The sequence below is a fragment of the Pristiophorus japonicus genome, chromosome 1 (genome assembly GCF_044704955.1).
Source record: "Pristiophorus japonicus isolate sPriJap1 chromosome 1, sPriJap1.hap1, whole genome shotgun sequence".
NCBI classification, from domain to species: domain Eukaryota; kingdom Metazoa; phylum Chordata; class Chondrichthyes; family Pristiophoridae; genus Pristiophorus; species Pristiophorus japonicus.
Genome location: NC_091977.1, coordinates 422,215,503 through 422,241,353, shown reverse-complemented (window position 1 = coordinate 422,241,353; position 25,851 = coordinate 422,215,503). Strand labels below are relative to the sequence as shown.

The following is a 25,851-nucleotide window of genomic DNA, read 5'->3' as shown; positions in this document are numbered from 1 at the left end:
TCTTTGACCTCAACTCCATTTTCCAGCCAATCTCCATATCCCTTGATTCCCCTAGAGTCCAAAAATCTATCAATCACAGCCTTGAATATACTCAAGGATTCAGCATCCACAGCCCTTTGTGGTAGAGAATTCCAAAGATAAACAACACTCTGAGTGAAGAAATTCCTCTTCATATCTGTCTTAAATGGCTGACCCCTTATCCTTGGAGTATATGTCCCCTCGTTCTAGATACTCCAGAAAGGGAAAACAATATCTCAGCATCTACCATGATTCCAGAGATGAGGGGGTTGATTTATGAGGAAAGGTTGAGTAGGTTGGGCCTCTACTCATTGGAATTCAGAAGAATGAGAGATGATCTTATCGAAACGTATAAGATTATTAGGGGGCTTGACAAGGTGGATACAGAGAGAATGTTTCCACTGATGGGGGAGACTTGAACTAGAGGGCATGATCTTAGAATAAGGGGCCGCCCATTTAAAATTGAGATGAGGAGAAATTTCTTCTCTCAGAGGGTTATAAATCCGCTGGAATATGCTGTCTCAGACATTGAATAAATTTAAGCAGAAATAGACAGTTTCTTAAAAGATAAGGGGATAAGGGATTATGGGGAGCGGGCAGAGAAGTGGAGCTGAGTCCATAATCAGATCAGCCATGATCTTATTGAATGGCGGAGCAGGCTCGAGGGGCCGTATGGCCTACTCCTGCTCCTATTTATTATATTCTTATGTAATCCCCCTCAGAATCTTATATGTTTCAATGAGATAACCTCTCATTCTTCTAATTGAGTATAGGCTCAATCTACTCAATCTGTCCTAGTAGGACAACCCTCGCATCCCATGAATCAATCTAGGGAACCTTGGTTGTACCACCTCTAAAGCAAGTATATCTTTCCTTAGATAAGAAGACCAAAACTGTGCACAGTACTCCAGTTGTGGTCTTACCAAAGCCCTGTACAACTGTAGTAAGACTTCCACACCAACCCCCTTGCAATAAAGCCAACATGTCACTTGCCTTCCTAATTGCTTGCTGTATCTCTATGCTAACTCTCTGTGTTTCCTGTACGAGGACATCTAAAGCTCTCTGAACACCAACATTTAATAGTTTCTCACCAATTAAAATATGATTTTTTTTTCTATTTTTCTTACCAAAGTGAATAACCTCACATTTCCCCACATTATACTCCATCTACCACCTTATTGCCCATTTACTTAACCTGTCTCTATCCCTTTGCAGGCTTTTTGTTTCCTCCTCACAGCTTACTTTCCACCTAGCTTTATATCGTCAGCAAACTTGGATACATTACACTTGGTCCCTTCTTCTAAGTCATTAATATAAATTGTAAATAGCTGAGGCCCTGATCCTTGTGGCACCCCACTAGTTACAGCTTGCCAACTGGAAAATGACCCGTTTATCCCTATTCTCTGTTTTCTGTCCGTTAACCAATCCTCTATTCCTGTTAATATATTACCATCAACCCCATCAGCCAATATCTTGCGTAACAACTTTTTATGTGGCATCTTATCAAGTGCCTTTTGGAAATCCAAATATATTGTATCCACTGGTTCCCCTTTATCTATCCTGCTGGTTACATCCTCAAAAAACTCTAATAAATTTGTTAAACATGATTTATCATTCATAAAATCATATCTGCCTAATCATATTGGGCCGAACGGGTCCATACGAAGTGTGCACGGACCCGGCGAGGCCTCACAAATGCCGACTTTCAGTGGCGCGATGACTTTTCCGATCTGTCAAGATTTCTCTTGTCAAGATTCTTCACATCTCCGGGAGGAGGACATTCGCGCAGGAGAGATTGGGCTATTTGCCCAACTCATGCCCAGCAAATGTCCTTCAAACTTTTAAGCCTGGTAAAAGCAGGCTCATAGCTTAATTTTACCATTGTAAGAGTTTAAAAACATATAAAAATGAAATTTAAGCACTCCTTTTTATATTAATAACCCTGTCCATTAAGGTAAGTTTATTTTTAACACTATTAAAACACATTAAAAAAATTCCAAAAAATATTTTCTTTTCTAAAACAATGAATTATATTTAATTTCAATTAATTTTAAATATGTGAGGTGTTTTATTTATTTATTATGCTGTGTTTCGGTGTTTTAGGGTTTTTTCTTATCGCTAGTAATGGTAGTCCGTACAAATGGAGTGCCCATTTTTATCAATGAGAATACTGCACAGTGATTGGTGGTCCAGGCCCACGTGACTCCAGCTTGTATGTACATACCTCGAAGACATCTCCCCATGGGCTGCACAGTGAATCTAGGCCTCCGACGTTCCTCGGGGACCACCAGGTACTTTCGTAGATTTTTTTGGGTCGGAGGCATTCGTATGAAGGAAGCCTCCGACCGCAATTTTCCCCCAATTATGATTTGCTAAGTGCCCTGTTACCACTTCCTTAATAATGGTTTCCAGCATTTTCCCGACAACTGATGTCAGGCTAACTGGCCTGTAGTACCCTGCTTTCCTATTTTCCCCAGCTCTCCCTCCTTTCTTAAATAGTGGGATTACATTTGCCACCTTCCAATCCGCTGGGACCATTCTAGAATCTAGGGAATTTTGGAAGATCACAACCAATGCATCCACCTTGTACCCCCACACCCATCACCAGTTCCACCCCCTCCCCCCTCCCCCCATCAATTCATCTGAGTGAAAAGACATGGTGAAATCCAAATACAAAAGCTATGCTATTTCCTATCACATTAATGGCAACAACATTTTATGGTGCCAATTATCCTCTGCTTTGTGCCCCAGGAATGCCTATTTCCTGATGCTGAGCGGGAAAAAAACAGACATAAACCATTATGCCTTGTCCCCATCTCCTTTATACTGCATGCACACTTCTGGGGGGTTTTGTGAGGGGGCATGGAGCACTTCTTCCTGGCTTATCCTGCTCAGGAGGCGGAGTGATGTCAGTACATCTGCCATCTCACTTTCCCGGGTCTGCTCCTGGCAGAAGCCCAATTGCAAAGGTGCTCATTGTAAGTGAGCTTTCCAGATTGGACCCAGACTCAGATTAGGGGATCCGAGAAGGAACTTGATATGTTGATTATGGAATTGGCCCAAAATGTACGTAATTACACATTCAAATGATATCGATAAATCATTCCACTTTCACCTCGGCGTTTCTCACATTACCTGGATTATGTTATGCTGATGCCTTGTACGACAGTCTTAGCTGTGTGATATTCTAAATATACCACAAAAGGCTTCTATTGTTAGTTTCTTTATATTCACATTGTTTGATTTCAATGGGGTGGAAATCAGATGGGTTCTAAAATGGGCTGGCGATCCGCTCTGTTAGCGTACAACCCAGGCAGTGAAGGTGAAAATGACCCCCAATGCATTTACTACTGACAGGGTACCATAGTCTTTGGCAGCATTGATTACACTGAAAAAATGAAAGACAGGAACATGGCCTCGGTTTTCATGAGCTGCCAAAGGACCGCTAATGGCCGCCAAGAGACCGGGCGGTACTTTGCCTGAAAGATTCCTCTAAAAAAGATGGCAGTACCGCCCGGCGGAAAAATAACGGCTTACGCCGTCAATCTGGGCGGCAGTAGGTGGGATCTCTCAATCTCGGCGGCAAATGAGCTTGCCGCCCAAGTGCCGCCGAGGATGGAATCAGGCCCAGGGAGGGGGAGCTCTGAAAAATTGAATCATTAGCAAAAAAAACCTACTGGAACACCTTCAGGGGACCCCATCCAGGTAAGTTGCTGTAAAAAACATGTTTTTAAAGATGTTCACTAACCTTTTCTTTCATGTCTTTATCGGGGTTATGTCGGGGTAAGAACAACCTTCCCGCAGCGGTCCTTCCCTCTGCTGACGCCGACTCCCACCTGCACTAATCTGGCATCTCGGCGGGTGGGAGGCTGCTTACGCGACTTGGCCACCAGAGGACATCAGCGGGCGGTTCCCGGCGCTGCTACCCTCCCACCCACTCCAGCCCAAGTGGAAACTGGGAGAGAGAGGAAAACGGCAGCAAAACCCGGCGGCAGTCGGTGGCAGCAGACGGCACCCAATATTGGGGCCATAAAGTGAGAACATACCTTAGCATTTGGTCTGAGCTTTGTCCAATCCTTGTGAGATCATTCTGTTTGTCCTGGGATTTAGCCAGTTTCTCTGCTGCAGCAATTGGGCACCCGGAGAGACTATTAAACAAAGAAAATCAATAAATAGAAATTACTTAGGGAGTTACAGTAGTTAAGGAGGTATTTACAATTCTTACGATATTTCAATCTGGTATCAAACAACTTTCTTGAATAACATGAGCTAATTATGTTTTATAGGAGCAAAGTTACATTAGGAACAAGAGTAGTCCATGCAGCCTCTCGAGCCTGCTCCACCAATCAATTAGATCATGGCTGATCTGTACCTCAGCTCATTTATCTGCCTTTATTCTATTTCCCTTGATACCCTATCCGAACAAAAATGTATCTATCACAATCTTGAAAGCTTCAATTGCCCTAACATCCACAGTCTTTTGGGGAGAGAATTTCATATTTCTACTACCCATTATGTGAAAAAAATGCTTCATGATTTAACTCCTGAATGGCCTAGCTCCAATTTTATTATGCCCCCTTTTTCTTGATTCTTCCATCAGAGGACATAGTTTCTCCCGATCTACCCTATCAAATTCTTTTTACATTTGAAACACCTTGATCAGATCACCCATCAATCTTCTATACTTAAGGGAATACAAGCCAAGTTTATGCAACCTGTCCTCAGAATTCAACCCTCTAAGCTTCATTATCATTCTGGTGAATCTGCTTTGCACCCTTCTTAAGCCAATATATCCTTCCTGAGGTGTGGTGCCCAAACTGAAGGCAGCAATCTAGATGTGGTCTGACCAAGGCTCTCTCCAAATGAAGCATAACGTCCTCGCCTTTGTTTTACAGCCCCATTGAGATAAAGGCCATCATTCCATAAGTCATTTTGATTGCCTTTTGTGCCTATCCATTAGCTTTTAATGATTTGTGTACTAGGTCTCCCAAATCTATTTTCACCTTCAGTTTCTAATCTCTCGCCTTTAAGAAATACTCTGATTTATCTTTCTTAGGTACCTCACACTTCACCACATTAAAATCCATGTGCCATAGATTTGCCCACTCACTTAATCTGTCTATGTCCCTTTGTAACCTTCTACTCCCTTCTGCACAACGTTCTCTGCCTCCTAATTTTGTGTCATCTGCAAACTTGGATATACATCTCCGATCCAGCATCCAAATTATTATATATGATGAAAAGCTAAGGCCCGAGTACAGATCCTTGGGGAACAAGACTTGTCACATCCTGCTAATCAGAGAACATTTTTTTTATCCCTACTCTCTGTCTCCTGCCTCTCAAGCAATTACCAACACCTATCCCAGGTTACCTGCAATTCTGTGTGCTTTCATTTTTGATAATATCTTCTGTGGAAACTTATCAAATGGATTCTGTCCATATATACAATATACATAGACAGTCCCAATCCACCATGCTAGTGACCTCTTAAAAAAAAAATCTAATTTATTAGTCAGACATGACGTACCCTTCACAAATCCAGGTTGTCTCTTTTTGATCATGTCACACTTATCGCTCTGTCTATGATGACACATACCCATAACTTCCCACGACTAATGGTAAACTGACGAGTCAGTAGCTTCCTGGTTTACCTCTCTCTCCCTTCTTAAATAATAGAGTGACTATTACCATTTTCCAATCCAAAGGCACATTTCCGGAATCTAGAGAAACTACACATAGAAACATAGAAATTTACAGCGCAGAAGGAGGCCATTTCGGCCCATCGTGTCCACGCTGGCTGACAAAGAGCCGCACGGCCCTTGGTCAGCAGCCCTAAAGGTCATATATAAACCTATGAACAATGACGGAAAGGAAAAGAGCACCCAGCCCAGCCAGACCGCCTGCCTCAGACAATTGCAACATCCCTTATATTGAAACATTCTACACTCCACCCCAACCAGAGCCATGTGATCTCCTGGGAGAGGCAAAAACCAGATAAAAACCAAGGCCAATTTGGGGAGAAAAAATCTGGGAAAATTCCTCTCCGACCCATCCAGGTGATCGAAACTAGTCCAGGAGATCACCCTGGCCGTATGCGATTCCCTGCAATACTTACCATTACATCTGCCCCGTCCAATAAAAGGTCATCCAGTCTAATCCCAATTACCAGCTTTAGGTTCGTAACCCTGCAGGTTACTGCACTTTAAGTGCCCATCCAACCATCTCTTAAAAGTGGTGAGGGTTTCTGCATCCACCACTCTTCCAGGCAGTAGGTTCCAGATCCCCACAACCCTCTGCGTAAAGAAGCCCCCGCTCAAATCCCCTCTAAACCTTCCACTAACCACCTTAAAACTATGCCTCCTCATAATAGATCCCTCCACCAATCGAAATAGGCCCTTACTATCCACTATGTTCAGGCCCCTCAATATTTTGTACACCTCAATGAGGTTTCATCTCAATCTCCTCTGTTCCAATGAGAACAAACCCAGCCTATCCAATCTGTCCTCATAACTAAGATTCTCCATTCCAGGCAACATCCTAGTAAATCTCCTCTGCACCTTCTCTAGTGCAATCATGTCCTTTCTATAATATGACGACCAGAACTGAATGCAGTACTCCAGCTGTGGCCTAACCAAAGTATTATACAATTTAAGCATAACCTCCCTGCTCTTATATGCTATGCCTCGGCCAATAAAGGCAAGCATTCCGCATGTCTTCTTAACCACCTGATCCACCTGGCCTGCTACTTTCAGGGATCTGTGGACAAGCACTCCAAGGTCCCTTTGTTCATCTACACTATTAAGTGGCCTTAATGTGTATACCCTTTGCTTATTAGCCCTCCCAAAGTGCACCACCTCACATTTCTCTGAATTAAATTCCATTTGCCACTGCTGTCCATCTGACCAGTAGATTGATATTCTCCTGCAGCCCATGACTTTCCTCTTCATTATCAACCACACAGCCAATTTTAGTGGCGTCTGCAAACTTCTTAAAAATACTCCCTATATTCAAATCTAAATCGTTGATATATACCACAAAAAGCAATGGATCCAGTTCTGAGCCCTGTGGAACACCACTGGAAACATCCTTCCAGTCACAAAAACATCCATCAATCATTACCCTTTGCTTCCTACCTTTAAGCCAATTTTGGATCCAACTTGCCACTTTGTCCTAGATCCCATGGGCTTTAACCTTCATGACCAGTCTACCTTGTGGGACCTTATCAAAAGCTTTGCTAAAGTCCATATATACTACATCGTATGCACTACCCTCATCGACCCTCTTGGTTACCTCCTCATAAAATTCAATCAGGTTAGTCATCTACATCTCCAATTTCTTCACCTCATCTTTTTAATACTCTGGGATGGAAATTATCAGATTCCATAGATTTGTCATTCTTATGTCCCATTATTTTCTCCATTGCGATTTTGTACTTATGCTAAGTCCACAAAATTCCTTCCCTTGACTTATCTTTAAGTTTTCTTATACCACTGCTACTTTGACCTCTTTCTCCACTGTGAAAATGGCTACAAAGTTTTCATTTAACACATCTGACGTATCCTTGTTGTCCATTATAGTCTGTCTTTAATGGGCCCACATTTCTCTTGACCACACTCTTTTTCTTAATATTAATATAAAGCTACAGAATGAACTATTCTGGATAGATATTTCTAATGTGAAAAAAATCCAAGCGAACACGAGCCGTATACTACAAACCCATAGCATAACAAGGAAGATAAAGTGCTTTATGAAGAAATAGAAAGAGTATCTGAAAACAGGAAAGCCCTTTTAATGTTTGCTAGTGCTGTTGGGAGGAGTTAAACTAATATGGCAGGGGGATGGGAACCAATGCAGGGAGACAGAGGGAAATAAAATGGAGACAGAAGCAAAAGACAGAAAGGAGATGAGTAAAAGTGGAGGGCAGAGAAAGCCAAGGCAAAAAACAAAAAGGGCCAATTTGCAGCAAAATTCTAAAGGGTCAAAGTGTATTAAAAAGGCAAGCCTGAAGGCTCTGTGCCTCAATGCGAGGAGTATTCAGAATAAGGTGGATGAATTAACTGTGCAGATAGCAGTTAACAGATATGATGTGGTTGGCATCACGGAGACATGGCTCCAGGGTGACCAAGGCTGGGAACTCAACATCCAAGGGTATTCAACATTTAGGAAGGATAGACAGAAAGGAAAAGGAGGCGGGGTGGCGTTGCTGGTTAAAGAGGGAATTAATGCAATTGTAGGAAAGACATTAGCTTGGATGATGTGGAATCGGTATGGGTGGAGCTACAGAATACCAAAGGGCATAAAACGCTAGTGGGAGTTGTGTACCGACCTCCAAACAGTAGTAGTGATGTTGGGGAGGGCATCAAACAGGAAATTAGGTGTGCATGCAATAAAGGTGCAGCAGTTATCATGGGTGACTTTAAAATGCTTATAGATTGGGCTAACCAAACTGGAAACAATACAGTGGAGGAGGATTTCCTGGAGTGCATAAGGGATGGTTTTCTAGACCAATATGTTGAGGAACCAACTAGGGTGGAGGCCATCTTAGACTGGGTGTTGTGTAATGAGAGAGGAATAATTAGCGATCTCGTTGTGCGAGGCCCCTTGGGGATGAGTGACCATAACATGGTGGAATTCTACATTACAATGGAGAATGAAACAGTTAAGTCAGAGACCATGGTCCAAAACTTAAAGAAGGGTAACTTTGAAGGTATGAGGTGTGAATTGGCTAGGATAGATTGGCGAATGATACTTAAGGGTTTGACAGTGGATGCGCAATGGCAGACATTTAGAGACCGCATGGATGAACTGCAACAATTGTACATCCCTGTCTGGCGTAAAAATAAAAAAGGGAAGGTGGCTCAACCGTGGCTATCAAGGGAAATCAACATAGTATTAAAGCCAAGGAAGTGGCATACAAATTGGCCAGAAATAGCAGCGAACCAGTGGACTCGGAGAAATTTAGAATTTAGCAGAGGAGGACATAGGGTTTGATTAGGGCAGGGAAAATAGAGTACGAGAGGAAGCTTGCAAGGAGCATTAAAATGGACTGCAAAAGCTTCTATAGATATGTAAAGAGAAAAAGATTAGTAAAGACAAATGTAGAATCAGGGGAAGTCATAACTGGGAACAAAGAAATGGCAGACTAATTGAACAAGTACTTTGGTTCGGTATTGATTAAGGAGGACACAAACAACCTTCTGGATATAAAAGGGGTCAGAGGGTCTAGTAAGAAGGAGGAACTGAGGGAAATCCTTATTAGTCGGGAAATTGTGTTGGGGAAATTGATGGGATTGAAGGTCGATAAATCCCCAGGGCCTGATGGTCTGCATCCCAGAGTACTTAAGGAGGTGGCCTTGGAAATAGCGGATGCATTGACAGTCATTTTCCAACATTCCATAGACTCTGGATCAGTTCCTATGGAGTGGAGGTTAGCCAATGTAACCCCACTTGTTAAAAGAGAAAACAGGGAATTATAGACCGGTCAGCCTGACATTGGTAGTGGGTAAAATGATGGAATCAATTATTAAGGATGTCACAGCAGCGCATTTGGAAAGAGGTGACATGATAGATCCAAGTCAGCATGGATTTGTGAAAGGGAAATCATGCTTGACAAATCTTCTGGAATTTTTTGAGGATGTTTCCAGTAGAGTGGACAAGGGAGAACCAGTTGATGTGGTATATTTGGACTTTCAGAAGGCTTTTGACAAGGTCCCACACAAGAGATTAATATGCAAAGTTAAAGCACATGGGATTGGGTAGTGTGCTGACATGGATTGAGAACTGGTTGTCAGATAGGAAGCAAAGAGTAGGAGTAAATGGGTACTTTTCAGAATGGCAGGCAGTGACTAGTAGGGTAACGCAAGGTTCTGTGCTGGGGCCCCAGCTGTTTATATTGTACATTAATGATTTAGACAAGGGGATTAAATGTAGTATCTCCAAATTTGCGGATGACACTAAGTTGGGTGGCAGTGTGAGCTGCGAGGAGGATGCTATGAGGCTGCAGAGTGACTTGGATAGGTTAGGTGAGTGGGCAAATGCATGGCAGATGAAGTATAATGTGGATAAATGTGAGGTTATCCACTTTGGTGGAAAAAACAGAGAGACAGACTATTATCTGAATGGTGACAGATTAGGAAAAGGGGAGATGCAACGAGACCTGGGTGTCATGGTACATCAGTCATTGAAGGTTGGCATGCAGGTACAGCAGGTAGTTAAGAAAGCAAATGGCATGTTTTCCTTCATAGCGAGGGGATTTGAGTACAGGGGCAGGGAGGTATTACTACAGTTGTACAGGGCCTTGGTGAGACCACACCTGGAGTATTGTGTACAGTTTTGGTCTCCTAACTTGAGGAAGGACATTCTTGCTATTGAGGGAGTGCAGCAAAGGTTCACCAGACTGATTCCCGGGATGGCGGGACTGACATATCAAGAAAGACTGGATCAACTGGGCTTGTATTCACTGGAGTTCAGAAGAATGAGAGGGGATCTCATAGAAACGTTTAAAATTCTGATGGGTTTAGACAGGTTAGATGCAGGAAGAATGTTCCCAATGTTATGGAAGTCCAGAACCAGGGGTCATAGTCTAAGGATAAGGGGTAAGCCATTTAGGACCGAGATGAGGAGAAACTTCTTCACCCAGAGAGTGGTGAATCTGTGGAATTCTCTACCACAGCAAGTTGTTGAGGCCAATTCACTAAATATATTCAAAAAGGAGTTAGATGTAGTCCTTACTACTAGGGGGATCAAGGGGTATGGTGAGAAAGCAGGAATGGGGTACTGAAGTTGCATGTTCAGCCATGAACTCATTGAATGGCGGTGCAGGCTCGAAGGGCCGAATGGCCTACTCCTGCACCTATTTTCTATGTTTCTAAGTTTCTAATGTGAGATTTCAATCAATCAAATATAAACAGGGAAAACTTTTGTTTTAGAATCAGAGTTGGCAAATGTAATTCTATGACCAAGTATATCAAGCAAACAACAAATTGCACTGTTCATCTTCACTTGGTATTTGTAAATGATCCAGAAAATGTACAGGAAATGGAAATGCAACAACCTGGGGAACAGCAGCCACAGATTGATAAAGTTTAAGATGATCTGGAAGTCAGAAATAGATATGACCAGGAGCCAGGTATATAACTTTAAAAAGGCTAAATTGAATAAAATAAGGGAATAACTAGAGCAAATAGATAGGTAACATTTGTTCAACATTTCAGTAGAGGACAAGTAAACACTGTTAAAGTTATAATCCTAAACATGGAGGACAAATACATACTGAAAACCAACAAGCTGAGACTGAACCAATGTGATCGAAAATGGATCAATAAACTAATTAAAATTGATATAAAGAGGAAAACTGACCTCTACAAATCCTGCAGAAAGGAAAGGGAAGAGGTTCACTGGGATAAATATAAGAAAATGCTGAAATTGTCCTTTTTTTGTTTACTTTGTATTTTTGCATTACTCTATATCTCTGAATTTTCCATTCCATCCTTACTGTTTAGCAATATTTCTGATATTCCCACTACATCATAGTTCTCTACTGTCACAACAGGAGCTAACTGTTTTATTCTGAATGCTTCTATCATTCATGTATCTGCACCTTATTATAGATTTACCTCATTTCAAGCCCCCAGTGTTTTCCTATTCCTGGTCTTTGGTTCATGTGTGTCTCTCGGTATCTGTGGTTTTACCCACCTATTGACTATCTTCTCCCCTATGACCGTTCTCATCAAGAATTCCAGTCCCTCCCTGCTACCTCTCCATCTAACTAATTTAAATGATTCCCAATTGCTACCTCAATTTTCTTCACGTCTCTTTGTTCCCATTTGCTTTAAGTGTAGCCATCTCACCTATACCTGTCTTTTATGTTCTGAAACTGTCCCATTATTTATGAAGGTAGTATAGTTAATTTCAGATTACATTGCCAGCCACTCAGTAGCATCCTCAATATTCACTTATCTGTGGTTACTCATTTACCAAGTCTAATAATATCCATTTTCTCCTAACTATCTGCTCATTTGTGTCTATCTTTGTAAGTTCCTGCACCTTCCTCTCTTCAGCCATAACACTTTCTTTAAGCTTGTTGATCAATATGCAGTTTTTGCATCTTTTAGTTCATTTGTGGTGGCTCAGTGGGTAGCACACTTGCCTTTGAGTCAGAAGGTTGTGGGTTCAAGTCCCACTCCACAAACTTGAAGCACATAAATCTAGGCTGACCCTCCAGTGGAGTGCTGCACTGTCAGCGGTGTCATCTTTCGGAAAGATGTTAAACCGGGCCCTTTTGCTCTCTCAGGTGGATGTAAAAGGGCCATGGCACTTTTTCGAAGAAGAGCAGGGGAGTTATCCCCGGTGTCCTAGCCAATATTTATCCCTCAATCAAGATAACAAAAACAGATTATCTGGTCATTATCACATTGCTGTTGATGGGAGTTTGCTGTGCACAAATTGGCTGCCGTATTTCCCACATTACAACAATGACTACACTCCAAAAGTTCTTCATTGGCCGTAAAGTGCTTTGAGACGTCTGGTGGTCGTGAAAGGCGCTCTATAAATGTAAGTCATTTTTCTTTTTTTTATCTTTTAAACCTAGCATTTTTGTTTGTAAACATACCACAGGAAATATAGCTAATGACTTCCATCTTAATTTCACATCTCTCTTTTGTTCTGCTTTGCTCATTCATCCCTTTTTTGATTTGATTTACATGTGTGCCTCCTATTTCTTTGTCTCTTTCATTTATCCTCTTTTTAATTAATCTTTAGCACTATTCCAGGACTATTGAACAAAAAATTGTCAGCTTTATTTGTATTTCTCGCCCATTTTAGATGATTTTCTGCCACTGTGTTCCCTTTCCATTTGGCAACCATCAACATCTGCCAATTCCATTTTTTGGACAAGCAGATAGGAACTGTGCTGGACTGATTCATGATCCAATTTTCCCTCATACTTATTTGCTCCATTTGGTATCAGCTAAACTGGTTGAGTCCATCACTGTATGAGAAACCATAGGGGAGAATCCAGTCCATAACATTCCTCAGTGTGGCATGCATTGTGGTGTTACACCACTTAGCACCACACTGTTTTGACTTGCCAGATGCTTCATTAACTTATATCAATTCAGTGGATCCTCTATCTACAATTCAAGTAAGTGAAGAAGGAACTAGTTGGGCCGAAAACCCTCTTTAATTTTTTCTTTGTTTTGTAATCTTTATGAAATTACTTACCACAAGGAAATTAATGAGGAATGAAAGCCCAGTGGAAGTACATTCTGTTGAAAGTAATTGCCCATCCCCAGTTGTGTCCTGTAAAAATAAATGCCTGGAATTTCAATGCGTGTTCTCTGGTGGGAGATCAGTGGAACCGCTAAAGAAATGGTATGAACAGCCTTTCACGCCATTTCTCCAGAGTTGCCGCCAATGTTACGCAGGAGATTGGGAGAACCCCCATGAAACTCAGGGATATACAATGGAATTTGCTTATTGCGATCATTTTTGAGCACTAGAAGAGGCTGATCGCTAACCCAGTAAGAAATCTACCAGCAAGGTTAGCTGGGCTGCACAGCCTCTCTGATATTGTGGTGGTTGAGAGCTTCTGCCAAACAGCTGCCCAACTCATCAGAGATACAAGATGGACATTGTAGAAGACAATTTTACAGGGAGGAGGGGAGGGTATGGGAAAGACCAAAAGTGGCCGAAGAACCTGGCGAGACCGGGAATGTGGAGGACCTGCCGAATTTAATGGCAGGACCTCATTATAAATTTTCTTCCATTTCTCGCTTGGCCAATTTGACAGGTTGGCTGGAAGCCAGTGGGATAACCAGCAGCAGGAAGCCACAGACAGGGACCCTTGGTGATGGTGTCTGGCAATCGTGAGTTAGGCAGGCTATTGATTGGAGATTGGGGAAGGGGGTTGGTAGTGATCGCAGCAGGGGCTAGGCAGAGGCCATGATTGATAGAGGGAAGGCTGCAAGCTTCCTTGAGGTGCTGTGGGGAACACTCCTGGCCCAAAGGAGTGCTATAAAATGCAATTACCTTCTGGAACTGGCAGCTAACACCTCCATTTCGCTGCCGCATTTCCCGAAACTTTGGAAAACCAGCTGATAACCATTAAATTTAAATTGGACTCCCAATTACACTGTGAGAGTCTGATTTAAATATGTTAATGAAGTATCTCGCCTCTCCAAGACGGGAAACTCACATGTCTCGAAATCCACCATCGTAAAAATAGCGGGCTGACAGCTAGGACCCCACAAAGAAACCGGATCTGCAGCGGGAAAACCAAAGTACGTTTTTTCTAATTTCCATCGGCCACCTTGCCTTTAATTTTTGCCCCAGTAGCGGCCGGCCACCCGATCCATGCCTCCTGCAGCTGTCAGTGCTTGCGCCCGGTGCTGCTGCAGGGAGCGAAGGTGAATTTAATGGCCGGGGCGCCAACGGGGCGATACGGGCCGCGATGATGTCATGATATTTGCGTGCAGGAGATCTGAGTGCAAAGCCGTGATGCCGCTGCTAAACTCCTGCCCAATAGGGCGAGAGTCATTGCCAGCGCCATGCCTGGACGATAAGACATTTGTGCCCTGTTCGTGCCCCCCGGGAGTGCAAATGGGAGGTGTAAATGCACTGAATTTGCCACTCACTTCCATAGCTGGGCACTCATGGTTAACATAAATTAAGAATTCTTAAAGTCAAATACTTTATACAGCCTTTTTACATTACTTGTGTCTGATGTGTGGAGTTGCATACTGGTGCATGAACAAGTATATCAGTTAACAAACCAATTGTGCAGTGGAGCTAATCTTACCCCCATCATCGTGCTTCAGAGTCTGCAAACAAAACTACGCAGAAATCCATTTCAGCACAGTTTCTGACACCTTGCATGGAGTGCACACCCTTCTGATTGTGCTAGCCATAATGATGTTGTAGACATCCGATTTGAATGTTGTATATCATGATTACTCAGCACCAACTGTTTAATCCACTTGCCCACTGTGAGCCTGTCTCCCTCTCCAGGGTGCTGAACAACACATTCATCTAGGCTGGAGTCCTCTCACAATTTGTTCCTTTTTATCACATATTCTTCTCACAGCTTGGCCCTGGACTTCGCATATTGGCAAAGGGAATCCCTTCTGTTGCACATCTAAAAGCTCAAAGCCTTGAATCAGAATTGTTTGGATATAGATCTAATAAAACATAAGCTTAACCTGCACTAGAACTTTGCTGTCAATGAAGAAAGCGGAAAGCTTCCTGTACAATAGTTTTTGCCTGTCACGTTGATCAGCAGAGTTGAAAAGAGTACAAATGTGGGATTTACAGGTGAATAGCCAAATGCAATAAATTAGTCTGACTAATTAATAATGAAATGCTAAGGCAGTGTGGAAATATTCCTAGTATCTGAACAATGGTGCTAAACTGATCAGTATAGCCAACTTGCATTGTTCAGTACAAAGGAATCAACATTTTTGTGGGAGTTCTCCAGCTTGTTTGCCATAACTTCGGCAGACAAGCCAAAGGAAAACAGCATAAGTGCCATAGTTACAGGGTTTCCACAGCTTTTACACCGAGGTTAGGGTGGACGAGTGGGGGAACCTCCATGGAATTTCACCCCCATTGGCCTGAACTATCCTTCTAGGCAGGAATGCTGTGTGAATCAGCAAGGACAATTGGGTGGCTAGGCTGTAATGTCTGCAAGCTTGTAATGTTTGTAGCGCCACACTGTGGATGTGGACGTATTGTGTACTGCAACTGCAGAGTTAATAATAAATTGAACCAGGCAGATTTCCGGAGGCTTCCGAGAGAGCTGCCTGCCATGTAGGAAGCTGTGTGTGCCGTGCTCTGTGAAGATATCACATTTGGCGGCGAGATGGGATTTTTCGGATGATTTAATGCTTACATTTTGTTGGTGAAGGATTCGGCCAGCCGACAGAGAGACTTTGGAAGTTTCTGTTTTTGGAAAAGCTACAAAATCCGAGGTAAAATACAGCACATGGTGTGAATAGCTAGAGATTAAAATGGCAGGTGTAATCGGACATTTGGGGGAATATAGACATGACCGGGAACGTTTTAAAGTGTATGCGGATCGGCTAGAAATGTATTTCACTGCAAATAACATAATCGAAGTTCCAGACAATGCAGTCCAGAACCGGGCAGTGTTGGAACATAAGAAAGCGATCTTCTTATCGGAGGTGCGTCCGGCATTATACGAAACCCTTGTAAATCTGCTTGTGCCTGACGAGCCAAAGGACACAATGCTTGAAGAGATTTTAACGAAGCTGGAGCAGCACTATAACCCCAAACGGTTAGAAATTTCTGAAAGCTATCGTTTCGGGATTCGGAATCAAAAGACTGATGAAAATATCAGTGATTACATCGTAGCATTAAAATAGCTAGCGATGCACTGTAATTTTGGAAACTTTCAAAACCGAGCATTATGGGATTTTTTTGTTTGTGGGGTGAAAAATAATGTGAGCAGAAGGAAGTTATTGACGACGGATGACCTGACTTTTGCGATTGCTTGTCAGACAGCGAGGTCGATGGGCATGGCCGAACAATAGTCCCGAGAATTAAATAATTATTACGGTCGTCAGTCAACTGAGGTAAATCACCTGCAGGTTCAAGGTAAAAGATGGTGGAGGCCCAAAGTCTCAAAAGCTGGAAATTCTAACAGAGCGTCGAAGTCATGCTATAGGTGCCTGGGACAACGCATTGCTCAAAGTTGTCCATATGTGAAGGCAGAGTGTTTCTTCTGCAGAAAGGCTGGGCATCTTGCGAAGGCATGCCGACTGAAGGGTAAACTAATTTTTAAAGCTATGAGTCCAGCGTTCAAAGCTATGAGTAGAAATCCCAAGAAACTACAGAGCATGGAAGAACAACAGTAGGATGAGGAGATGTTAGAGTTACACGTCATCAGGAGCACAAGGTTAACGGACAGTGATTCGGAAAGCATCAAAATCCACATAGATGTTGCGAGATTCAAGACACCAATGGAAATTGACACGGGTGCATCCGTGAGTGTCGTACCAGAGTCACTGTACCTCGAAAAATTGCGTAATTTTCAACTGGAGAAATCCAAAGATAGAGCTGCGAGGCTACTCGGGAGAGAAAATTCCTGTGGTAGGTCGTATCGCCGTACCGGTGAAATATAAAGATCAATTTCAGAACTTGCCTCTAATAGTAGTGAATGGAGACAAGCTTGACTTACTCGGAAGAAATTGGTTGAGCTCACTGAAGCTGGATTGGAGTAAGATTTTCTGTGTGCAAGCGAGATTTTCATCAACGGATGAGGTTATCAAGAAGTATCCGAAGGTGTTCTGCGAAACGGGCAGTCCGATCCAAGGCTTCAAGGCGAGTGTCAGGGTACAGAAGGACGCTAGGTCGGTTTACTACAAGACACGTTCCATACCATATGCACTCAAGGAGAAAGTTGAGCAAGAACTCAAAAGACTAAAGAGTGAGAATATTATTTGTAAGATAGATCGATGTAATTGGGCTACACCCATTGTCGTTGTACCTACGTCCGATGGTAAGGTAAGATTGTGTGGTGATTATAAAGTAACCGCAAACCAGGTTCTCGAGGGTAATGTCCCCAATACATTGCCGAATATAGAAGATTTGTTCACAACACTGACAGGTGGTCAGATCTTCTCAAAACTGGATCTTACGAATGCCTACTTACAGCTTGAACTAGATGAGGAGTCCAAGTCATGTTTGATTATAAATACTCATCTAGGCCTCTATCAATTTAATAGGCTACTGTTTGGAGTGCCTTCCACCCCTGCCTTTTTGTAAGGGGTGATGAACCAGATTTTGCAAGGTATTGAAGGGGTAGTATGTTATTTGGATGACATACTAATTTTAGCACCAAATAGGCAAAATCATAATAACATATTGAATGAAGTCCTCAAACGGCTAGAGAAGTACAGAGTACGAGTGTCTGCTCGTAAGTGTGAGTTAGTTAAAAACTCAGTGGAGTACTTAGGGTACAGAGTAGACAAAGATGCTTTACATCCAACCATGGAAAAATTGGATGCAATTAGAAATGCACCCACTCCCAGGAATGTCACTGAACTTCGTTCATTCTTGGGTCTTTTGAACTATTATGGGAAGTTCCTACCAAATTTGGCTACAGTATTACATCCACTGAAAAAACAGGTCCATTGGAAGTGATCAAAAGAATGTGATACAACATTCAAGGAGTCTAAAAGCAAATTGGTAGAGAGCACCATGTTAGTTCTGTAAAGTCCTGTCCCCTCAGTACAGATTCACACGAGGCATGTAGTGAAGTCAAGGTCACTCTGGACCTGCACCTTTATTTCACAGCTCTGGAATGCTGCACTTGACTGAGACCTGTCCTTGTATACCTGTCTCTTGCAAGTGCTCCCCTGGTGGTAAGGTATGCTGGTGGTTACAGGTCATATCTTATTACAGTCATGTATAGCATGTTAGGATACAGTTATATATAATAATGTAAGATACATGACAAGTTCACTATGACATATCTAAGGAGATTAAGCTAACATGTGATGCCTCTCCGTATGGGGGCAGTAATCTCTCATGTATTAAGGAGTGGGGAGGAGAGACCAAATGCTTTTGCTTCACGCACTCTCAGTGCCAGTGAGAGTAATTATGCACAAATTGAAAGGGAAGCTTTGGCATTAATTTTTGGGGTCAAGAAGTTTCACAAATACTTGTATGGTCGTAAGTTTACCATCGTTATTGACCATAAGCCCCTAACAGCAATCCTCCATCCAAAGTCCCCTGTTTCAACATTAGCTGCAGCCCGAATGCAGAGATGGGCTTTGATTTTGTCAGCATGTACATATGATATTGAATACAGATGATCAACTGATCACAGTAATGCTGATGCAATGTCTAGATTGCCTTCCCCATCACAAGTTACACCCAATAGGGAAGAAGTGTTTTATTTTTCATACATTGATGAACTGCCAGTCACAGCTGAAGAGATTGGTAGAGCAACCAAACGTGACCCAGTGATGTCAAAGGTGTATGATTATTTTGCAAATGGATGGCCAAACCAGGTAACAGATAAAGATACACATCCATCGGTCTTGATAAAGATATAGAGTACATTGTGAGTCAGTGTACGACATGTCAATCGGTAAGCAAGCAACCACCACCAGTACCATTACAGCCATGGAAATGGCCTCCCAGGGTGTGGCAAAGGCTACATATTGATTTTGCTGAGTTAGAAGGACAACAATTGTTCATTGTGATTGATAGCCATTCAATGTGGGTTGGAGTGTTTCCAATGTGGAAAATAACAACAAGTAAAACATTGGACATTTTACGAAAATTATTTTCTTCATTTGGCTTCCCTGAAGAAATTGTTTCAGATAATCGACCACAATTTTGTTCAGAAGAATTTACACAATTCACGAGCAAAAATGGTGTGAAACATACCAAGGTTCCACCATACCATCCTGCTTCGAATGGTGCAGCAGAGCGCAATGTACATTTTGTAAAATGTGCCCTCATAAAACAAATGTTAGATCCAAATCCAAGGAAACGACAGTTGTAATTGGATCACAAATTGGCTAATTTTTTGATTACATATCGAAATACTCCTCATAAACTACTGGTAGAACACCAGCAGAGTTGTTTCTCAAACGACAGCCACGAACCAGATTCTCGTTGTAAAAACCAAATTTGGCACAGTCCGTAGAAGAGACACAATTAAGACAGAAAGAGAATCATGATAGAGGGCGAGTAAAAGAGAGAAGTGTGAAATTAAACCAGAAGGTGAGAGTGAAGAACCATCACCATAAATGGTTAAAGTGGTTACCAGGAAGAGTGGTGAAGATATGTGGTCCTCGCATATATTTGGTAAAGATGTTTGATAATGGACAGGTTAGGTTTGTTCATATTGATCATATTTTACCTGCAGACATGGAAGGAGTTGAAGGTGGGAATGATTCAATTATTTCTGACTCATCAGATAGTTTTGATACAGCAGTAGCAAATCCTAAATCCAATGTACTGGAAACAAATCCAGGAGAGAATCAGAATGAAAGTCTGAGTCTGAGTCAGGAAAACAAAGAGCCTGAAGTTAGAGTGAGTTCAAATGAAAATCAAGGAAATTCTGTGGAGGAAAACATTCCTCAGGATGAGCCTCGAATGAATTTAGATTCAGCACCATGTTTGGAAGGTTCTGTTCGAGAGCGAAGGTATCCTCTTCAAAACAGAAAACAAGTGGTAAAGTTAAATTTGTAAATATGGAAAAAAAAAGTTTATATCCTGTGTTATGTATAAAAATGAAAGTTATGTGTGATGTTTGTTATAATAACTTCTTCATTAAGGAGGAAGAAGTGTAATGTCTGTAAGCTTGTAATGTTTGTCGCTCCACACTGTGTATGTGGACGTATTGTGTACTGCAACTGCATAGTTAATAATAAACAGAACCAGGCAGGATTTCCGGAGGCTTCCGAGAGAGCTGCCTGCCATGTAGGAAGCTGTGTGTGCTGTGCTCTGTGAAGATATCACAAAGGCTTACCCATGTCTTCTCATCCCAACTTTAATTTCCTTACTCTAGTTCCTTACGGGAGCACCTCTGGTTCCCCCTTCAACACATGTCGCATGCAAATGCTGGAGACAGGTGAGGCCATTTCTCTCCTCCTCACCCTCTTAGCTCCAATGGTAGGGATCTCACTGGGAGCCTGCAATAATTAAGTAATGACCCCTGATCCAGGAAACTAGGATGGTATTATGTAGGGTTAGGACAGTGGGTGGAAGTGCCATCACAATCCTGTAGGACAAATTAAAGAATATCCAGAGTGTTGAAGAATAAAATTAGACCTTCATATCTTGATCAACATGATTAACTAATTTGGTTTGCATTGCTTTGACACCTGCCTGAATCTTAAGTACCAATAACATTTAATTTTTTGATCAAAATTCATTTGCATAACTATTCATAACTCCATGTGGATCTAAGGATGACGTCACTGGGCAGAAGCTAAATTTAAAGGGGTGGTGAGTGTTACAAGAAAGGGGAATAAAATTCAGCAAGTTCTGAGAAAGCATTAAGATGGATTTCAAATCATCTGCTGTCTTTTCCAAGTCAGAAGGGGCAGGGGATGAAGGTGTGATAGGCCAAGATGAAAGGACAAGGAAACCTGGATGCAGACATGAGTTTCTGGACAAGTCGCAGATCAGCCCAGCAACCCGGTTACCTCTTTGGCTGCTGTGTGAGATGCAAGCGAGGAAGGTTGCCTTCTATACCATTCCATAGCAGGATTCCACTGCATCTTTCATAAAGATTACAAAGAAAAGTACAAATGAGCACTGCAGCATATCTGCAAGAAGGTGCAGCCAAGGCTCAGGCCATAGCTGACCATTACTACTCCTATGCTGCATGGGAATAACATTTACCGGGAATTTCCTCGGGGATTCTCCTAATCGGCTGACATAACTTTGTCATATAAATTGGTGGAAACACAGTTTACATAGTGTATTAGGGTTTCCAGCCAGCTTCGGCAGAAGTTACAGTGGCCAATCAGCGATCCTCAAGGAAATTCCCAATGATTGTCATAGCAGATAGTACAACTGAGCATCTGCCTTTCTGCCGACCCAGTCCCTGAGAAGACAGGTTTTTATGGTCATTACCAGATAGGTTTTCCAGGACTTGCAGAAATGGTTCGTGGCATCTTGGCAAGTATGGCGAAACAGCCAACTCCAGCCCCTGATTACCCTGGCGTGCCTTCTTTCATGAATTTATGGTGGCCAGTCAGGAGAACCCTTGAAGCAATTACTGGTGAATGTGGCTACCCTATAGCATCTCATGTGGGATGCAAATAATGAATTCCTCTCATGTCACTAGACTGACTTCGAAGAGGTAGAGATCACAAATCGTGGGTCTTTATGAGGCATCTTACTCAAAGTTATTTATCAGAAGAAATGTATCTTTTCTTAAGACACTGCTTGAAGAGAATACTCTGAACAGACAGTGAATAGCAACCGCAGTCCTACAATGTAACCATTTTCCCAACTTCTTACTTAGTGTTGATTAGATTAATTGTAAATCTCCTCTTATATTGTCCTAGCAACAAGCTTACACTCCAACCTCACAAAAAGCACACAATTTGTATCGCTGAGATTATTCCTTTTATCAATTATCTTCATGGCTATCTCTGAAAACTGAAAAGTAGGTAGCAGCCGAAGTAATATACAGCATAATTTTGTGTCATTAACTGGATTGTGTTTGCCTAAACCCACTTAAGGCTCTTAGTCAAAAAAGACAGCTTTTAATCCTGCCCCTCTCAGATGGATTGAACTCTGGAGTAAAAGAAATGGTTTAACCCATTAATTTAGCCATTCTGTTGATTGTCTGACATTCGCACTATAAAGTATGTACACTAAGTGATACAACTTACCTTCGATGTGAATTGCGGTTGCTATTCACATGCCCTCTTCCTGTGCAGCCTGGGGTTGGGCACCTGAGCACATTCTCATGCATGGCAAGGACTGAATATAGGAAAAGATGCAACAAAACAAGTCTGTGTCAGTAATGATGCTGATTAATTTCACAGTTTGTTTGCTTTTCTCTCAGTGTCTAATCTATCGATCTAGTATATAATATATACATACATTAATAATAATAGATATATAAATAAAACATTTACATAGAATATGCTGCATATATAAAAATCTGCTTAATGCAAGAATGCAAAGATTCAAATGGAGCCATCAAATTCTGCGGTACTACAGTAATTTCATGTAAAAACTTTATTCAATTTGCTCCCTCCTCTCCTGAAAATGCTGACTTTGGCTTGTGCATGGTTCTATGCACGCTGATAGTCCTATGATAATTTGCCCAATTAACCATGCTCCATGTATGTGGCTTGACAATGCCTGTTAGCCAGCTCGCCCACAAAAGAGCCATCAAAGGTGAGCCTGATCCTGTCCTCACCAGACATCCGCACAAATGCAGAAGTCACAAGAAAATGCACAGAGTGCACAAAGGCAGCTAAAGTAAGATGGGAAGATGATTTAGGAAATTGGTCTTGATGGTTGCTGGGAGCACAGAAGGATTTGGGCAATTTTAGGAAAAGGCAAGATGCTTTTCCTACTTGGGAGGCTCCACAGTTCCTGCCCAGCACCTCCTCATCCACTGCAGATCAGATGAGTAACCCTCATTCTCCATTCACCTACTCTGTGGCATGGAATGTTCATTAAACCAACAGCAGTGTCACTTTAATGTTTCAGGAACTTGGCTGCCCATGTTCTAACTCGCACCAAGTCCTGTTCACCCATCACCCTTGTGTTCACTGACCTACATTGGCTCCCAGTTAAGCAACACCTTGATTTTATAATTCTCATCCTTGTTTTCAAAGCCCTCCATGGCCTTGCCCCTCCCAATCCTGAGCTCCACAACCCCTGCAAGATATCTGAGCTCCTTTAATTCTGGCCTCTTGAGCATCCCTGATTATAATCGCTCAACCATTGGTGGCCATACTTTCAGCTGCCTCGTCCCTAAGCTCAGGAATTCCCTCCCTGAACCTCTCCACCTCTCTACGTCTCTTTCTTCCTTTGGGACATTCCTTAAAAGCTATCTCTTTGACCAAGCTTTTGGTCATCTGCTCTAATTTCTCCTTATGTGGCTTGGTGTCAATATAAAAAAACATTGTTTCTGGGATGTGGGTGTTACTGACGAAGCCAGCATTTATTGCCTGTCCCTAATTGAGAAGATAGTGGTGAGCTGCCTTCTTGAACAGGTGCAGTCCATGAGGTGAAGGAACTCCCACAGTGCTGTGATGGAGGGAGTTGAAGATTTTGACCCTGCGACGATGAAGGAACGGTGATATACTTCCAAGTCAGGATGATGTGTGACTTGGAGGGGGACTTGCAGGTGATGGTGTTCCCATGCGTCTGCTGCCCTTGTCCTTCTAAGTGGTAGAGGTCACGGGTTTTGGAGTTGCTATTGAAGTAGCCTTGGTGAGTTGTTGCAGTGTATCTTGTAGATGGTACACACTGCAGTGTGTCGGTGGTGCAGGGAGTGAATGTTTAAGGTGGTAGATGGGGTACCAATCAAGCGGGCTGCTTTGTGCTGGATGGTGTTGATCTTCTTGGAGCTGCACTCATCCAGGCAAATGGAGGGTATTGCATCACACTCCTGACTTATACCTTGTAGATGCTGAAAAGGCTTTGGGTAGTCAGGAGGTGAGACACTCACCGCAGAATACCCAGCCTCTGACCAACTCTTGTAGCCACAGCCTTTATGTGGCTGGTTCACTCCAGTTTCTGGTCAATGGTGAGCCCCGGGTTATTGATGGTGGGGGATTTGCTGATGGTTATGCCATTGAATATCAAGGGGCAGTGGTTAGACTCTGGCTTGTTGGACATAGACATTGCCTGGCACTTGTGTGGTGCTAATGTTACTTACTACTTATCAGCCCAAGCCTGAATGTCACCCAGGTCTTGCTGCATGCGGGCATGGACTGCTTTATTATCGGGGGAGTTGCGAATGGAACTGAACACTTTGCAGCCAGAAGAGAACATCCCCACTCCTGACCTTATGATGGTGGGAAGGTCATTGATGAAGTAGCTGAAGGTGGTTGGGCCTAGGACACTGCCCTGAGGAACTCCTGCAGCGATGTTCTGAGGCCGAGATGATTTACCTCCAACAACCACAACCATCTTACTTTGTGATAGGTATGACTCCAGCCAGTGGAGAGCTTTCCCCTGATTCTCATTGACTTCAATTTTACTGGGGCTGCTTAACACCACACTTGGTCAAATGCTGTAATGGTGTCAAGGGCAGTCACTCTCACCTCATCTCTGGAATTCAGCTCTTTTGTCCATGTTTGGACCAAGGCTGTAATGAGGTCTGGAGCAGAGTGGTCCTGGCAGAACCCTAACTGAGCATCAGTGAGCAGGTTGTTGGTGAATAAGTGCCGCTTGATAACACTGTCAACGACATCTTCCATCACTTTGCTGATGATTGAGAATAGACTGACGGGGCAGTTATTGACCAGATAGGATTTGTCCTGCTTTTTGTGGACAGGACATACCAAGGCAATTTTCCACATTGTTGGATAGATGCCAGTACTGTAGCTATACTGGAACAGCTTGGCTAGAGACATCATTAGTTCTGGAGCATGTCTTCAGTACGACAGCCGGGGTGTTCTCGGGGCCTATAACCTTTGCTGTATCCAATGTGTTCAACCGTTTCTTGATATCATGTGGAGTGAATCGAATTGGCTTAAGACTGGCTTCTGTGATAGTGGGGACCTCAGGAAGAGGCCGAGATAAATCATCCACTCGGCACTTCTGGCTGTTGCTTAACTAGTCTGTTTTATGATACTCTTTTGAAGTGCTTTGGGATGTTTTACTACATTAAAGGTGCTATATAAATAGAAGTTATTGTTGTTGCCACCCATGAGCCAAGTGTCAGTCAAAGAACGAATGCTACTGCAACCATCCATAATAAGGTTGTGATGGCAAGGGCCTTGTTTGCAAGTGAATAGACATTCTGGATGGAAATGCAAAGAGGGGCACTGACTGTTGATTTATTGGCACAGTCCAAGGAGGCAGTGGTGGATGAGGTGAGCAAGTTGGAAGGAGGTTGACAAGGTTAGCTCCCAATGGGCACTGTGTGGGAAGGTTGGTGGGAGATGAAGATGGGGGCAGTTGGAATTACTGCTTATATGGAGGCAGTGATGAGTGCCTCAAAGGGCTCGTTGGAGAATAGCAATTTGCTCAGTTGTCACAAACCTTGTTAACAGGGTACCATTTGAATAGAGTGTCTGGTGGTGGTGAAACTCCTCACAGAAACTGACATTGCAAAGTTCTAAACAATCTTGTAAATTTTAATGTATGAATTTT

General features: G+C 42.6%; 1 protein-coding gene across 1 annotated transcript in view; it reads right to left on the bottom strand.

Annotated features, from left to right (window-relative positions):
• Positions 1-25,851, bottom strand: part of st18 (ST18 C2H2C-type zinc finger transcription factor) — a 262,573-nt gene that overhangs the window by 85,950 nt on the left and 150,772 nt on the right. Inside the window, 2 exon segments of the mRNA XM_070875837.1 lie at positions 4,065-4,166; positions 22,401-22,491. Of these exon segments, the coding sequence (XP_070731938.1) occupies positions 4,065-4,166; positions 22,401-22,491 (193 nt within the window).